The 19,160-nt window shown below is 33.8% G+C and overlaps 1 protein-coding gene across 1 annotated transcript in view; it reads right to left on the bottom strand.

The window, feature by feature from the left end:
* Positions 1-1,852: 1,852 nt before the first annotated feature.
* LOC128998517 (calexcitin-2) overlaps positions 1,853-19,160 on the bottom strand; it is an 81,151-nt gene continuing 63,843 nt past the window's right edge. The window contains exons 4-8 of the mRNA XM_054424688.1: positions 18,031-18,083; positions 7,712-7,831; positions 6,551-6,665; positions 4,435-4,532; positions 1,853-2,675 (exon numbers count right to left, since the gene is read on the bottom strand). Coding sequence (XP_054280663.1) covers positions 2,559-2,675; positions 4,435-4,532; positions 6,551-6,665; positions 7,712-7,831; positions 18,031-18,083 — 503 coding nt within the window. The 3' untranslated portion in view covers positions 1,853-2,558. The remainder of the gene's footprint in view (positions 2,676-4,434; positions 4,533-6,550; positions 6,666-7,711; positions 7,832-18,030; positions 18,084-19,160) is intronic.

Genomic DNA, 19,160 nt, shown 5'->3' with positions numbered 1-19,160 from the left:
AGTTTTCTTATTATTGCTATACTAGACAGGTTTACTACCCATTTTAGCTATCTTTACAAGTAGTTACTGTAAATCTTGACTGTTACCAAACATATCTTGTTTGCCTTTACCTAGACTCTTGTAAATCATCAACATGTCCTTCATGAAAGTATCTTGCTAACATGCAAGCTTAGATATTAAATTGTTTTGTACATATATTATTTAGCCGGATTGATATGATCGAAAGAAATTTCATGATCAACAAATGGTTGATATTCAATATTTTCCTCTACATGAAATTTATGAGGAATGTTATGTAAGAAGAGGTAAAATCACTAAATGATTGGGAATAGCTTACATTTTACACTGTGATTTGTGCTTTATCGATGCTTGTTTTAACAAAGGTAACTTAAAATGGCTGAATTTCACTAGATCTGAAATAAGTTTAAAGGAAGTGACTTTATCTGAAAAAATTAAACTCTCACTCGTGATAAAAACTGGACTACTTTTCTCAGTATTTTGGGGAGGAAGTTAGGACCAATCTCAATCAGTGGTAAAATATTATATCTTGGTTTCTGTTTTCAATTTATGACAGTGAAATAGTTCAAGATTATTTGAAATGGACTGAATCACAACCATATGACTAAATTACAAGAATAGTCAAAGTACTCTCTTAGAGAGCTCTTATCTATAGAGATCAGCTGAAGTGTGAAGACAATTATTTAAAAATAATTTTCTATTGGTAGAGAATGTTGCAATGTTTACTATTCATTTCTTGTAACTTTACCACCTTTAAATTTGTCTACCAAATAAAATATTTCTGTAAACTTTTTATTTAATGCTCTTTGGTATTATGAATGATCCTTTTGGTCAAATAATCCTGAAATAAGAGGGAAATATTTATTCCTCATCAACAGGCTCATTGAGATTAAACACTAAGCAGCCTTCGAAACATGTTTTATTTATGATAGGATAAGAAGTTCATTTGAAGTATCCAAATCAATGGTTGTTGTTGGTCATATACTTGATATATTTTCTTATAAATATGCAAGCTATAGCAGATTTAACATCCCCATTAAGAATCCTTAAACAATAACTATAACCTTTTTGTCCTATGTACTTAAACAAGTGAAAACTATTGTTTCTTGAAACAGAATCTACATCAACTCAACAAACATAAAGATCTTTTTATAACTCTAGAGCAGCTTGTTTGAAAGATGAGGACTTAAATGCAGTGAAGCAGTAGTGCATGAAATTAGTAGTAAATAGTTATCGCCTTACTTACAATTTGCCTTACTATTTTTAACACTTGTTATGTGGTATTGCCACACTTTATAGTGTCCACTGCATTTTCCACTTGTAGTCGCTAGTTTTCTACAGAACAAACAGCGATGTAATCTTTGGGGTAAAGAAGTGAACTTATACTTTTAAGTTTTTATAAGAAGATTAAAGACATGAGAGTTCTCTTTTTCACGTCCAATGTTTTTTGTGTTTTATTCATAGTCAGTGTAGCAGCAGTGTATTCCAGCTCTTTCAAAAACTGAAATAGCTACCACATTATTGGCCTTATTTTTCATAATGTTTGATATTGGTCAGTTGGTTTATTTGACAAAAGCTTTCTGCCAACATCAGGAGATTAGTCAGCTCTCTTGGAAATGTTTTAAGTGTGGAACATTTATTAGTATTTATGTCTGTCTATATTGTTTTAGGTTTCAGTTCTGCACATGATTTACTTTAAGTCTCAGCTGTAAAGGACTACAGTTGTTTAAGATTCAATTTAGATGAATAGATGCACATTTTAGCGACACATTTGAATGTATTAATATTTCCCTTATTTTATAGAAGTTGTAAGGTTACACAATAAAACTCCAACTAGTCTGGCCAATATATTTATGAATAGTTCCATACAATGAACACAGTAAGTTTAGCTATTTCACCAGTAACCCTTGAAGACTAGTCAACAGCAGTATAACATATTTTATCAAATTTCAGTGAATCGTGATGTTATTGGTAAGTGTATCGACAGCTTAAATTAAGAATGGTTGATTATTTAACAAATATATCCACTTAAATTACACATATAACAACAATAAGCACTAATGGAAGGTGATAAGGATGTGATTTGAGGGAATGAGAGTATTTATAGTAAGTGAAGGCGATTACCATAGAAAACTTATATCTAGATAAACAATCATAAAAAGCAATAAACAATGCAAACACAGCATAAATCAACATTCACGAAAGAAAGCGAATTTTTTAAGGAAAGTATCATTATTCGTTAGCTTTGATTTGCGAAAATCGAAAAGAAATGTATTATGAGTCGTTGGAAAATTTACAGCTTCCCGGTTCGCAAAGTAAAGCCTAAGAATAATAACAAAACTTAATAATGGAAAATTAAATTTTTACCGATTGAATACTTATCCATTTCAACATTGAATGGCCCACTCCAACGTGTCTCGATCTGTGCTTCCCTAATACACTGACAGTCTTATCCCACGTTGCCATCTTATCTATCCCAGTTTTGGAAAGACTTACAAGCTATGTACGGTATCTCTTTAGATGTGGTCCAGTCTATCAGCCTATTCAAATTTAGTCACCCCAAATATGAAGTTGCCTGGTGCTGACGTGTCTTCTGATGTCAGGTACTCGTTCCAAAGTTCTCCGAACTTTGCCCTGTCGATCTCAATGGTTCCGTTCTAGAACAGAGAGGGTGAATGTCAACTTTCCTGCATTAGCACATTAAGAAGTCGTAAAGTCTGGGTTAATCTTCGACGAGGGAGAGTGGAGGAGAAGATAACCCATAGAAATAACAGAATTTTGTAGGATCTAGATGTAACGTGTGGATTTAAAAGGTTTATAAGGAAGGCCAAAACCAAAACAGTGAAATCAAGAAAAAGGCAGATTAAGATAGAATAGTAGAAATAGAGAGGGTTACAAGATCAAGAAGAATGGAGTGGATTATGTTGGTTAAATGGTTCTTTGTAGATAAATAAACAAATAAAACCCCCTAATTTACCCCATCAGATAGTGGAATACTAAAATTTGAAAAAAAATATGTAAGGAATAGGGTTGTTGTAATTTTGTGATCGAACGTAAATGTAATTAAATCAAGTACTAAATTTTCACAAAAATAATAAAAAGATTCCATAAAATGATTGTTAATATTTGCCAACAGATCTGAAAGTTGGGGATTCAACTAGATTTCTTAGAGTTTTAATTGACGTCCTACTTTCAATCAATCTTTCTATTTATTTATTGAACATTAATGGATACATGCATATTATACAATAGGTGCAAAAACCATACAAGGCTTGTCTGCACCAACATATTATGAAAAATAGCCTATTTATAGTTAATTAATATAAAGTTAAGTTTAATCAGCAATCAACACAGTTCTTTGAGTGTCCTAACGTTCCATTGAGAACTAACATGCATAAATTAAATTATCGAAAACCACTGGTAGTTAATCTAAGTCTCAGAAAATGAAAAATATATAAATAGTATAACTAACAAGAAATGATAATAGCACAATAGACTATAACAAATTAAGAATAAATGTATAAATATGACTAACAAGACAAAAACAAATATAGCCAACACCTGAAACAAGCATATAAATAGATAATAAATTAAACATTCAGATAACTTTCACTAACGAAAGACCAGTCTCTATATTAAAGTCCTTGGTGTGATTATATCAGCAAACTTCTTCCTAAACTCGGCAAAGCATTTAATGCCATTCTCTTACTGACCGAGGAAGTAGATTCTAAAACACTAAAACAACTTACTTTGCCTACTTCCATTCTTTGGTGTCTTGTGGTTGTGGAATTTTGTTTTAGGGCAACTCTAGTAATTCAAACAGAGTGTTCTTTTGCGATAAAAGATCATTTGAATTATGTCTAACTTGGTGTACCAACTTGTGTAGGAGACATTGTAAAGAGTTGATGATCTTCTTTCCGTGTATATTTTCCACGGCATTATGTCGTTTTTTTCCAAACTCAGGCATATTTTATAGAAATAATCAACAGCACATTCATTTCACATGAAACACCACCCTTTGGCAATATCACAATCATAAACCATATTTTTTTTAAATCCCCATTCAATAGTTGCAGCTTGTTCAATAATCTTCCAAGTTGAATCAAAGTCACCGAAACAAGATCATCTTTTAAAAATATCATTCCTCCAGTGCCCTTTTGTAAACTATTTATACAGCACTGCTGAGTTTTTAGCTGTCATGACAGGACAGAATGATTAAAACCAATACACATTAAGGTTGTTGTGAAGATAATGGGTGATGATGAGAAGATACTTTATTTTGCTATGCATAGCTTTGTTATTTTAAATTTTAACATTTTTTAGTTTGCAATTTTCTTAGTTGAAGATTCCCAACCTTACATATATTGTTTATAATAGTGTTAAGGATCACAATAAATAAATAAATCATAGACTCACAGCTGTAAACTTGCTGAATGCATCTTTTGACTCCTCAGGGGTTATGTTGTAGCTGGCACAGATCATGGTGAATTCTTCCTCATCTATCGTTCCATCCCCTGTACATTAAAACTCATTAGTAACAACAAAAAAGGAAGTAGCCTGAAAAGTGATATTATTTAATTTATTTAATAGTAGATTTTAGTTACAAACTTTGACTAGAAACACAGAAAATTAAGGTTCAGAGGAAACTTGTGCTTTCAGCTCTAGTTGGTTGTCCAGGAAATATACTTGTGATTAGCAAGGAAAATCCCAGACGTCAAGCACTGTGCGGAAATCCCTATCGCACAGGGTACTGGGTCTTCCTCCACCGTGAGCGTGTGAAAGCGAAGGGGCAGTGTTGGGCTTTGCTCTAGACACCAGCACTAGTGGTAGACACCACTTAAGTGTACCATTGAATGTTTCCTCTGTACCTTACTTCTCTGTGCCAGAACTAGACGTTCGATTCCCATGTTCAAGCTGTAACCAGGTTTAGAATGAAGATTTAGATCAATAGAGCGTTCTGATATAAACTTCTGGTTTCTGACATATACATGATTTTTTACCAAACCAAACTAAAAGGACCTATTGTAAATTATCATATTTTATATCACATAAACAATCTCAGTAAAAAAAACTAAAAGAGAAAATAAGACTGTGATACTGTGGCAGACTTTATTATTGGGCCATTCAACTATATGTTTTTTTTTTATTGGTTAAAAAAATTGGTCAGGGCTGGTCCATGATAATGGGGTGTCTACTTCAAAATCTAATAGTCAATTTCACAATGCAATATCAATTTTTAAGTGCAAACTCAAACAAACAAAAATTGTTAGATTTTAGTTTATAAATTTTTAAGGGTCTAATTTTGAACTTTTAATGTGGGGACAAAATTGTAAGACAATTGAAAAATTAATCACAAAAATCATTTAACAATACCTTTAAATACAGAAATAATTAGCTTATTTCAACAATAACTTAATTTGGTTGGAAAAGAGAGTTGACTTTTAATATAATAATATTGAGTATAAGATTGATGAGAAGAGTCAATTAATGGTTCCACTGTGACCTAACCTAGCAGAGTATTAAGACCATCGTCTTCCAATTAGTGTTCTAATTGGAACACTAATAACATATCACAACTCTCCTACTTGAATGCAGTATTATACCACTCAATAGAGTAAAAATATTTTTCTAGTTAAAAAAGTCCTTTAATCCTTATTCTTTTAAATTTTACAATGGTTTGATAGTAGTTCATTAATAATTCTGCCCACCATGATCCAATAATTTGGGTTGATTTCCTCCCTCAAAAACAGAAAGACAGAACTCACATAGGTGAGCTTTTAACTCACTCACAACAAAGCAATTCCAAGGTCTTGCTGTTACCTTAGGTTGTCTCAAATTCACCCAATGGTCACTCTAATTCACAAATTGAAATGTTATCTTGTTTGTCCGGCCTTTTCCTAAGTCTGGTTTACCAAACTGTTCAAGTCGTAGATTATCGAGGGACTACCGTATTTTAGTTTGGAATGTTTCAAAATTGTATAAGCCAAACACATGATATTTAATACGTAAATATTCTGAAGCACGATTACACTCAGTTTTGATTTCATGGGTTGAATGTACCTTAAGCTATTTAGGATTTAGTAAAAAATATGTTCATACAGACACATATTTGGTCCATGTTATTACTGGATGCTAGGAGCAAATTCACAAAAGGGTCCTAGGGAGTCAAAAAGAACTGTTTAATATATGGTTTAGTATACAATTACTTGGTTTTGCATTTTCTATAAGATTTTGATAAGTAAAATTAATAAAATAAAGCACTCAATTGAAACTAATTCAATAAAACTTAAATGGTTTTTTTTGTGATCTGTAATACCTAGATAGACAGTTCTCATCTAAGAGACCTACTAGAATTATCTTTTTATTGATTGTGGAACAATATTTTAAAGTGAAATAAGCACTGAGTTTGCAGCGGTGGTGATTTTCAACACTTAAACCTGGGGCTCAATATCAAGTCTCATAATCTAACCACCGGACTAGCAACTGAACAAATCATTTAAATGACACACATTTTATTGAAGAGCTAATCTACCTGATGTGTCTTCGAGGTCGAACATGAAGTCTCGGAACTGATTTTGCCAGTCCAAGACAGAGGTGGGGTCCCTGCAGTACTCCTCCCACATTTTGCACCACTCTTCACAGGTCACCTACATACAACATACAACATGAATATACAACATATAATGTAAACATACATCCTATAGGGGATGAAACAAACCACCAAGTGCTCTTGACTCTTAATATGAGCCAGGAATTTTCCATTTGAGTTCTTTCTTTTACTATATCCACCTCGGCCATGCATTGAAATAGTAGTTACGTAGGCACCTGCCACAGCACAAAATAGTAAATGTAAGGGGGCCAGAAAATAATTATAGTCAAAATAAACACCATAAGATGCTCAAAATACCTGCATTAGGTGAGTAGCTCCAAGCTATCTTTGATTCACTTTCTTCATCTATCTCAATGCAGTCTTTTTCCACTACAGTAAACAGTCGTCTGTGATCCCCCCCCCCACTCTTTCCATCCTTCTCTCTCTCAGTTTCATGTAGTGGTGTAGTCTTAAATTGTTACCAGAATTTTGGCATGGGCTTGGAGGGAACATGACTGGCCAATTAATATATTGGAGTTTTGGAAAAAGCATTGGAAATGACAAAAGTGTTCTCGCCCCACTACTGGTTTCAGGTATAAATCAATGATCAATGTGTTATGTGAACTATGAGGAATAAATTAAACCCATATTTGGGAAAGAAATTTATAATGAAGAAAGTCAATAAGAGCTACTCTCTCTAACCCATTTTTTAGAGAGGATGAATGTCATAGAACCCATCAAGTTTGCTTCAGTAGGGACTCAAGAAACAATATGCGTTTCAGTCATCCAAGGTATAATTAAAGTAATAGATTCATCATATGTCATGGATAAATCAGGACAAATTTGCTACATTGACAAATACAGAGCAATTAGGAGATTGACAGACAGGTTAGAATAGAACCCCGCCTCCTTGATCAGAAGATGTCTTGTTCAAAGGACAACTCAAAAAAGAGGACGATACATTGAGGTTCAGGAAATTGAACAATCTTTGTGGATATAGTCAGGCTAAGGAACTAAAGCACAGCAACTTTGAAAGAATAAAATACTTATTTAGGTATTTTTTTAATAACAGATACATAAGAAAAATTGAACCTCTATACATACCTGTCCATCGTTGTCTTTGTCGGCTTTCTCCTTGAGACCCACCCATACGTTGCCCAGGACCGCCTTGGTCTTCTCATACTGTGGGTCTCCTTCTTTCCATCCTCTCACGGTGCAGACTTTCTACAACAGTTGCATGTGAAACTTATAAATTACTGGAACACCATAATTATGTTTAAACCTCATCATCACCACCTTCACCAGTCATTCAAAGAAAAAAAACAGCTTTTACACCTCTCTGTCAAATATTCCATAGTTAAGGACTATTGACATTGATATGTAAAACCTGATTTTGTCCTAACAAAATAGTCCGGGAGCCAGAAACACGAATTTTGAGTCATTGTAAAAATGTTTACCACATTGTAATTTACCTGACCGTTTACATTTAATGGCCTTGTGAATAATTATCAAACTCCTTAAGTTAACCTGTAGAATTCCATTTAAAATTAAATCAATAATATCATCTAAAAGAATATAGTTCGTTAGCGGATCAATAATTAATTTATAGTATATTCAATGTTTTCTTTGGGACTTGAGATTTAATTAAATGGCAGACTGCCAGGCTAAGTCTATCATTAAACAGTTTCTCAAGAAGGTTCTTAGATACAACAACCCCTTAATTAGTTGTTGTATCTAATTGCTTAATGAACACAAACCTTGATACGTCTTTAGTTATGGTAGTTTTAGGAACTAATAAATCCACACAGAGTCTTCAAAATTATTTTAATAAGCTAATCGATGTTTTGATACTCCTATTTTGTGGTGTTACCCAAACTCCTGATAATTTGCTACTATTTCTAGGTACCTATCGTGATTAACTCCAAGTATATAAGAGTATATTTTGAATATTGAAAAATGTCAAAGAAAATTAACATTCTGAATTATATTTGACTGCATATTATAGTGCAATTTTTATTAACTAGTGTTCATAAAACAGTTTTCTTTTGCTAAACTTTTAATATCCAACCAACAAACATCAAAGTGATGTTTTTAAGAAAATTTATTGTAGATTAAAATGCGTAAAGTTGTCTTATGTATTATCCGATCATTCTAACTTCTTATGATTGACAAGAACCTAAGAGCTTTTGGTGTTGTTTTGAATTTAATACATTTAAATTATATTCTTTTATAAGGTTGAGAGGACAATTATGTTATGGACCTGGAGATTGTTTTCCATATTACGAATAAATTACTACAAACAAAAATGTACCATTTTCTAACCGTTTACGATTTACTATCATGGTAAATGCTTCTTGGAAAAGTTTCCCCAAATCTAAATATTGAATTAAAATTTGCTTGGAGACAATTTTTTTGCTATTGTTCATTCACGATAAAACGGCAGCAATGCAAATGAGCTAAAAATGGACTATTTTAACATAGATTTTTAGTTTACATCTTTTGTTCTCATGTTGTATTTTACTGTTTTTTACCAATTGTTCAAAATATATCAAAATACTAAATAGTATACACAGAGTGCAATGTAAAAAATTTAAATAGCATTCAAACCATGTATTAAAAGTTTTACATTTCTGAATGGATACATTTTAAGCGTAAAATATGAGACGTTCGTGGGGGATCTGGAATGCTAAAAATACTCTCGAAACCGTAATCACAATTATAAAAGGCATTACTGCCTTCGAAACTGTTACAAACTGAAAATCGGTAGCAGATCTCCTAGTTGCCAACCAGGGCTGGAAATAGATTGGTCGTTTGCTACAATCACCTATAAGGGATGCTCTTTCCTGTCAAATATGTTCCTCACTTCCTTGTGTTTCCACATTTGCACTCTGATATTAGTATTATTATTATACAGGGTATCTTGCAACCATATGAACAAACTTTGTCAACGATTTTTTATGAAATTTTAATATGAAGTTTATTTTCCAAGTTTGATCAAAATATGTTCACAAACAAGCAAACTACAACAGTTTACTTTATTCTCCATAAGAATAACATGGAAATTTTAAATTAAATTTGTTTTGGAATTTCCTTCGTAACCATTAGGCGCATAATAACGTTCTAATATACTAAATTAATTGTTTTTTTAAGCTCTACAAAATGGTTTGGAAAGAAATTGCTAAAATTTAAGTTTTTTGGGTAAAAAATGGGAAAACTAACTTGTACCCCATAAAACCCCACATAAACACTGTTCCCATAGTCCGATCATGCTGGTTTGCGAACTCATTCAAATAAATTTTGGTGTACGCGTTAATACCAAATTTCATAAAAATCGGATAATTTTCGCTCGAGTTATCTTGCTAACAGACTAACATTATATACAGTGTGTAAATTAAGTATTGAAATGTATTTTGTATTTTTAAAAACGAAATAGATAGAAATATTCTGTTTGTGGTAATCATTGTTAACAAAGGTTCCGCAGTTTTTTAGATAAACAATTGTTTAACCCCCCTAACAGGGTAGGGGGTAGAGGGTGACTATTTTTTTTTCAAATAGCAACCCCTATTGAGTGACCCCTAATTTTGAAGGGTTTGTTAAAAGAAAAACAATGACGCAAACCCGAGCCTAAATGGCGGGTATTCCAAAATTTATTTTTTGTAAAAAAGCACCCATTTTCGAGTATCTGTCATTTTGGCTAGAGGTAGGATATTCACCTCGGATTTGCGTCATTATGTTTCTTTTGACAAACCCTTCAAAAAGCGGGGTCACTCAATAGGGGTTACCATTTTAAAAAAATAGGTCACCCCCTACCACCCCTTTTTAGGGGGGTTAAAAATATCGTTGATGTAAAAAATTGCGGAACCTTTGTTAACGATTATTGCCACAAACAGAATATTTCTATCTATTTCGGTTTTAAAAATACAGATTTGTTTCAATACTTAATTTACACACTGTATATACCTATATATATGTATTTTAACGGATGGTGTTTTTGGCATCTATGCACCTCAAATCAAAAAAGTAAATCGATCCCTGGTCCAGGTCTGACCATGAGTACTTCGGTAATAGCTTATTCCCTATGGGAAATTCGCTAAAGAAAATCCTGTATTAGACTGTGGTAAGAAATTGAATAATTGAAGGCAGTTAACAAAGATTATGGCCAATTTCTTTTACAATAACCGTAAGAACGAGCGTCAATCGACTAATGGATAATAAACATGGACAGTTAGTAAGGCTGCTCGTTGAAACTCGTCCCAAAAACATTCGGCTTCGTTGAATTGCATGTTCCCAATTGTCATGCATTGTAATATTACATTACAGCTGTAGCCCGTCGTTGTTGCTAAGTACGGCAAGTCCAAGATCCGGGAAACTGTACTTCTAGCGCTAGTGTAGGCTATTTCTGTCTAGAACTACCTAACCATTATTAAGTCTAGTCTTAGAAAGTAGCTGTAATCCTCACGAAACCGCTGCAAATTTTCGATTTAAGATCCTCAAAAGAAAATTTTAAATTTTGTACAGACCAGTGAAGACTGATGTATTTTCCGTGAGTTCGGCTGGGTTGTAGCCTAAAATTATTATTTGGAGCTGTTTGTACCAAACTTAAAATCACATAGATTCAATTCAGACCAAAATAGGAATACGTTAATATTGTGTTGTCTATTCAATTCAAATATTCTTTATTTATACATTTGTACAAAGGTACAACAAATAGTGTCAATGTTTACAAAAAGAAATAGTCATGACAATAATCCTTTAAAAACAGTTATACTAATTTTCTACTGTGTTATCATAATGAAGGGTAAATTAACTGCAATGGATTATGATATTGATATCCTCTTTAGATTTAGTAAAATTGTTAATTTCATTGTGAATTTATGAAATTTGTAAAAATAAACTACTTTTTGAGTGGATTGAAGCGTAGCTCTTTGGGATCGGCTTCAATGCAAACTTTCTTACATTAGCATATCACTCGATAACGGCCGAATAGTTTAGCCAAACTTACCAAGGTTGTTTTGACAAAAGGAAGGCTTGAAAAGATAGCTTTCAATTTTATAATGGTATCCAATTTAAAAGTAACTTAACATTGTAACATTAGGCTTATGGGCTGCCATGATGGTTTCAAAATAACGACATAAACGTAGACTAAACAAAGAATCGTAAAATAGCATATGTTTAAAATCAAGCCATTAAACAACCTAAATACAGTACAAAGGAAAAAAATTTGGATGATCACCACTGATCTAATAATTGTTAATAATAAATAATAAATTGTTTTCTGATAAATAATGTTCTGCAATACTGAGACGGTATTGCAGAACATTTAGAAACTACTACCGATCGAATAGGTGCTGTATCTTATGTAATCTAAATTAGGACATAAAAAGTAATATTGATCTTATGTGAATGGGTATTAAAACAACTCAGCAGTTTAAACTAACTATAATGTATTCTCAAAGTAGGCCTGATATATTTATCTAAATAGACTATTTGAACAAGCGGTCTTTTTATTGACTTTTAAAAGTGCAAGTAAACTTCTCATCCTATTGTGGAACCTAAACCCTATTGGATCTGTGTCTCATATAGAAATGTTTGAGTGTGCCAATCTCAACGATCACATAAGACCAATAGAAAATGTTAGTTTATATCAATGATATCCGTGACAATACACCTTTGTATTATAAATAATTCTATTACTAACGCAATGGCCTTCAAAATACGCTTTTAATTTGTTTTCTAGCGTTTACCATTTCTTAGAAAAAGTTAGTTTACATAAATTAGCAACAAAAACCTTTTGGGTGAAAGAAAAATTATGAAAAGCTACAAATAATTTATAATATATGTATCTATATCATATTAAAGTTTCATAAAGTTCTGGCGTTTGGTTTACAATGTACGAATTTTGAAAGTCACAAGATAATTTCTGAAACTCTTTATACAACTCTCCTTTATATTCTGACTGTCATATTAATTTTTGTGAAAGAGCTAAAAAAAATTTTTTTAGATGAATACAAAAAATAAAACGAAGAACATTTATATGTAGGCTACTCAGTGTTTTTCTAATTAGTTTAGTAACTTTTCTGTATAGCTCCAAACTTGAGTATCTAAACTGTATTACAAGTGACGTTGTAGGCAGAATCTGCCCGCATGACGCCACGCGGCGCGGCGGGTAGTCCCTATATTACAATTTAAATCACAACCAAACTACACCAGCTAAAAAGTAAAAAAATATGATAAAAAAAGATCAGCTGTTTAGCTACAAAATCCACAGTTTTTTAACTTATCTGACCAAAAAATAAAAAAGTAGCAGCCGACGAACTTTTTCATGTCATATTTTAAAACTCATTTAAAAGTAACGACTTTATTTGAGATTTAAAATAGAAAATATTCACTTTTAAGCTTTTAATTAGAACCAATAGTGCCCTAGACTTATTGTCATCATTCATACGAAGTTTCAACGATTTACCTTTAGTCTAAGTAGGCTAAATGTCAAGTTATTTTGAAGCGGGACATTGAGTTTTGGTGCCGTTTTCCTTGGCATCTAGCGCTTCTAACCTAAAGTACGATGGCGGACCTGGCTTCAGCTGCTTGAAGACAGTTAAATAGGCGTGCTCCATCTATTGGAGTGATCGTTGGCAAATGTCGACTAAAACTACCTGTTTTTGATAGCAAAAAGATCCAATTTTGATTCAATATCTTATTGATTTATTTTTGAATGCTACAAAACAGAATACAAATTTTATTAACGTTGCAGCACTACCGTAATATCTACACAATAAATAACATGCCAAGAGTTTATTAAATTAAATATTTTACCTACGACCGTTTTTTAAAGTAGCCATTTCAGTACAGTTCTTAGAACTGAAATGTTTCTCATAAAAGCATTGTTTACTTTCATAACAGCGTAGTTTTACTCATAACAACACGGGTAACGGACCAATGAGGATCAAGAATTGAAAGAGAAGAAGTAAAATTGTATTTATTAGAACTTCAACTAATCTGGTCAATTTAATTGTTGAGTGGTGCAATTTGTGTTTGGTACCACATAAACGAAAACATAACCTCTCTTAGAAGTTTTGAATAGTGATTATTAGTAATTAATAATCGGTCGTAGGTAAAATAGAGCTAACGACACTCGTACAAGTTTTTTAGGCACTCTCCAAAGCTTGGACCTAAAATTTTCTACTCGTGTCGTTACTACCTTTACGCGATCGTTGCGTTAACTAATAATGTAAATGAGAGTTTAAACAAACAATTAAATCAGTTGTTTTAAACTAATAAAGCATTATTGTTAGATTAATGTTTTTCTAAGTGGGCTATTACCAACAAAAACACAAGGTTTACCACTTGAATTTAAACAACACGTTTTGTGTTTCCCATCCTATTGTAAAATTGGTAATTTTTTTTGATAATAATATAAGTTGGTAACACACTTGGCAGTTATACAGGGTGAGTTTTAAATGAGTTCCCCCCTACTTTTTTCTACATTTCTTAAGATACCATCTCCGGACCACGTCAGATCATTGTAGAGTAGTAAGTACTTCATTTTTACTGGGTATACATTTTTGGTCGCCATCTTGGATCTGCCATATTGGATACAAAGTTTTTTTTCAAACGTAAAGGCAGGGTATGTAAAGAATGTGACCCATTATTTCAAACTAGAATTTTACGCTGATTACAATGCCGCAATTATTTTTTAAATATCTTGATCCGTTCTAAAGCTATGAGGACTCTTTATTTTTAGCACATTTTAACATTGTGCATTTACAAACTAAGGCCATAATCTCAAAATAGTATTAGATAAAGATAAGTATTCACCACCATTCATTGTCGACCTATTTTCACTTGGTTATGACAGATGTAATTTTTTCGGCCGCAATCTTGGATCTGCCATTTTGAAATGTGAAAAATTAATTTAAATATGAAGGTGGTGTTGTAACCCATCATTTTGAGCTACTTTTTTATGGTAAACTCAATGCCGCAATCCATTTTTCATTTGCATCTTTGGTTTTTGAAATATTGAATTTTAAAATAAGATAATTTTAATATTTCATCAAGAAAGCTTGATAACCAAAAACGGATTGCGGCATTGAGTTCAGTATAAAAAGTAGTTCAAAATGATGGGTCACAACACCACCTTCATATTTAAATTAATTGATCACATTTGAAAATGGTGGATCCAAGATGACGGCCGAAAAAATTACATCCGTCATAACCGAGTGAAAATAGGTCGACAATGAATAGTGGTGTATACTTATCCTATACTAGCACTATTTTGAGATTATGGTCTTAGTTTGTAAATGCACAATGTTAAAATAGGCTAAAATAAAGTTATAAAAAGTCCTCATAACTTTTAAACGGATCAAGATTTTTATAAACAAATTGCGGCATTGTAATCAGCGTAAAATTCTAGTTTGAAATAATGGGTCACAACCCTACATTTGAAAAAAACTTTGTATCCAATATGGTGGATCCAAGATGGCGGACAAAAATGTATACCCAGACCAAATAAAGTACTTACTACTCTACAATGATCTGACGTGGTCCGGAGTTGATATCTTAAGAAATGTAGAAAAAGCAGGGGGGGGGAACTAATTTAAAACTCACCCTGTATATCCGCAGGGTTATTAAATAAAAGCCCTATACCTAAAGTGGTTATTTAGGTTTTTGTTTTACTAGAAAACATCTAATTCTAATAAGAAAATGAGGACGAGCAATAATCGCCAGAAACACACTAAGTACTTTGACAATGTTTTGTGCTCGTTGTATATTACTCGAAATGTTTCTCATAGGTGTATGAATTGTAACAAAATAACGAACTCATAAGGTCTGATGAAAACTATGTTTGCAATTCTTTCAAAGCTGGCAAGTCTTCAAACAATTACATCTGCTAATCATTTGGCTCAGGCCACCTTAATGCTTTCTGAATTGCCAAATCTGGTCAAGTTTGACAAAATGATGGTTGGTTTTAACCAGAACATTGTGTGTTAACCAGACATTAGCGAAACATTACCGATTCAAAGTATATGCTATGTCTACATCTTTACTTGTGAAATTTATATCATGGATGTTAATAGTTATGGGACAAACTGACCATTTAAATTGATGAAATATTTTTTAGCGAATTTCCCCTATAGGGAATAAGCTATTACCGTAATACTCATGGTACGACCTGGACCCGGGACCGATTTACTTTTTAGTTTTGAGGTCCCTAGAGACCAAAAACACCATCCGTTCAAATTCATATATATATAAATATATTTATAGCCTATATGTGTCCGTTAGCGCGATAACTCGAGCAAAAATCATCCGATTTTGATGAAATTTGGTACAAACGTGTAAATTTGGAGACCAGCTATTTCCTTAGACATGGCCATTTATTAAAATCCCAATAATCATGGACTAGGCGAGCGTAAACAACAAAAACGTCTTATAACACTTAAAACTTACATTTACGCTTATACTGTTACTCCCAGAGGGGAGGTAATTGCCCGGTGTTGGAACCGGCACTTCAGGTAGACCACAAGCTATGGACGACTGGACAAGCCAGCCTCTTTGGGTTGTACCCAAAGTGAGAGTACCCAGTGACATTCCCTCCATTCAGGGTGGTGGGGTGTTCAGCTCTGCTAGTGTTGATTAAGTTCATAGATCTTTCACCTGCCTGTAGCTTGTGGTTGTGACTGAGTCCTACCTGTAGTGTACGACTGACATTTTGTGAGGCATATCCTTGACTTTGGAAGTAGCCTCGTCCTGGGAGGTGAAATACCTAGCCCCCAGAGGGGAGGTAAATGCTCCGTGTTGGTATCGGCATTTTCAAGTTGGCCACAGACATGGACGACTGGGCATCGGGTCCCAGTGACATTCCTTTATCCAGGATGGAGGGGTGTTTAGCTCTAGGAGAGATGGAAGTACATCATAATCTCTAACCTACCTGTGTCTGTGGTTCTTTGGGCTTCGGCCTGCTTGTTGTGTGCGACCAGCATTCAGTGGGCAAATCCTCGACTTTGGAAGTAACCTTTCCTGGAGGTGAAAACGGGCAAGTACCCGCAGCTCACGGGGACACTCAAGGGCAACGTAACTTTCCGCAGTGTGAGGGCAACGGTTTGTAGGTACTTATGCAAACCAATCCCTGTCTCTGAGCACGGACGGTATGGTTATCTTGAGTGTGGGGGGTTCTTCCCGGAACCTCAATTGAGTCAAGGGTGTCGCCACCTCTGGTGGATAGGTTCATCCGGGTGGGTCCCACTTCTATACCTGCCTCCTTTTGGGAAACCCTGATGGCCTGGCAGTGATGTTGGGTCTGACGGGCAAACGAAGTAGATCGGGTGCTGGGTCCGAGCCCGCCAGGGGTATCTGGGGATCTATCGCTCTGGTTATCTCTGGTTTCCCAGAAATGGGTAAGGCCTCGATCGGGCAGCGGTGTAAACGGGTTGGGGTTCCGCTGACGGTCCCCTTCCTCCTGGCTATTGATGGCGGGTTCTGCCTGTCAGGGATTAGATAGTTCCCGAGTGTTGCTTGCACTAAATGCGTCGGGGCGCTCTACCATGGACCTCTAGGTCTCGACCTAGTGGAACCCAGGTGGAGTGACGCTTAAACAAGCAGCCGGAATCCCTGGTTAGGATTGAGGGGCAACCCTCCTTCCGAAGGGTCTGCTTCGGCAGCCGGCGAGCCTGATGACCTTAAGTCATCCGCCCATGATGTGCTAAAGGTTGATGCGTAAGCTTCGGCCTACATCATGGGGCCCGGGTATGTCCTAAAGGATAGGTACCGGGTATGCAGTCAGGGGGCTTCGGCTCTCATGACAAAACGAAATGGAAATGGAAAATGGAATATACTGTTACTCACAAGACTGTAAATATACATAAAAGATAAGTGGTGATCGATTTCGATTTGACACTTCAATCATCATCAGACCAAATAAATGAATGAATCTCCTATTTGGTCTGATGATTATTGGAGTGTCCAATGGAAATCAATCATCACTTACCATTTTTTATGTATATTTACAATTTTTTGTATATTTACCATAAGGGTTGTTGTCAAGCTAATGGAAGAAAGTCTGTGTCAGATTGCTGATGTCATTAATTTTTCAATTTATACCTCCAGTTTAGGTAGGGCTTCAGACCATCTAATCACAGAGTTATTATGTATAGGTCTAGGGTCTAGCTTATGCTGATAAGCAGGAATTGAACCCAAACCCTCAGTACAGGAGGGCTAAGCTTTAATTACTAAACCAATTATATCTTTTCAGTGAGATTGTGACTTTCTAATTTTCTTCTACTATTCATGACAAAAGTTTTTAGCAAAACTAATACCTAATGTTAAATAAAAATATGTGTATTTTTTCATATAAGAAAGTTAAAATTAATGTTATCTGAGGGAAACAATTCCAACTAAATTTAAAACTGATCCGGAGCAAAACTCACCTCTGCAGCGATGTCGAAGTCTTTCTTGTCAATAGCCCCGCTCTTATTTCTATCTGGAAACAATAAAAAACCAAGTTCTAAACAATCCTCATGAATTTACAATCTCCATTTGACCAGGGATTAATTCCAGTCATATCCATAGCAAAATTGATACCAAAATCATAATTACGGAAAGTAAATAAACATACGTTTAATAACATTTGAAACATACATTTACGTTTGACTATTGCCTCAAAAGACTGTAAATACATATAAAATATGGTAAGTGGTAGTATTATGTATTTACCATCTTGCGAGTCAACAGTTTAAATGTATGTTTCAAGTGTTATTAGACGTATATTTTTATTTGATTTCCGGAATTTTAATAATCTACCAAAGTTTATGATATGATCATGTTCCTGCCAACTATTTAATCAAAGACAAAGAAAAAATCCACATAATAGATTTAAGCTCTAGTATCAAAATTTATATTTGTCCATACATTATTACTTTATTACAGTTAATGGTATTATCAAACTTCAGTATTATGTAGACTAATAAATACACTTATTGATTTTAAGAACACTATTTTTTATTGTTCAGCCATTATGTATACTTTAACATATGATTATTTTAAAAATAGCTTTTGAGTAATTATATATTATAACGTTCCATTCTGAATGTTTTTCTTCAATTTTTCTACTACACAATTTATAAATTAGTTACAGTGCAATCCTTATTGTATGGATAAATTAAACAGGACACTGACTATTCAAGAAACTTCATTTGGTTAGTTCAACCCAAGTTTAAGAAATTTAGGTTAATTTGTTTGCTTCGACAAACAATAAAAAGCTCACACTAATACACACGCACACACACTCACTCACCATTCACCAACATACTCAAAACTCAAAAATTGACTATTCACTGGTCTTCAATACCACGGGTAAGAGAAGATACCCTAAGTATGTATGTATTCCTAAAATTTACCTAAAGAAAAAAAACACCAGTTGTATTATGTAAACCGGTAATTTGAAAAAGGCCTCTACGTACCAATGGGTTTTTATTATACTTTAGAAAACCATTTTCTAAATTTATTTATATGACTTTAATTGAGTACATTATACAAAATAAACTTATCGCACACAAAA

The sequence above is a fragment of the Macrosteles quadrilineatus genome, unplaced genomic scaffold (genome assembly GCF_028750875.1).
Source record: "Macrosteles quadrilineatus isolate MER2022 unplaced genomic scaffold, UCM_ALF_1.0 Scaffold_7__1_contigs__length_78375512, whole genome shotgun sequence".
In the NCBI taxonomy this organism is placed as follows: domain Eukaryota; kingdom Metazoa; phylum Arthropoda; class Insecta; order Hemiptera; family Cicadellidae; genus Macrosteles; species Macrosteles quadrilineatus.
The sequence above is the reverse complement of the archived record's forward strand: the minus strand, read 5'-3'. Positions and strand labels throughout refer to the sequence as shown.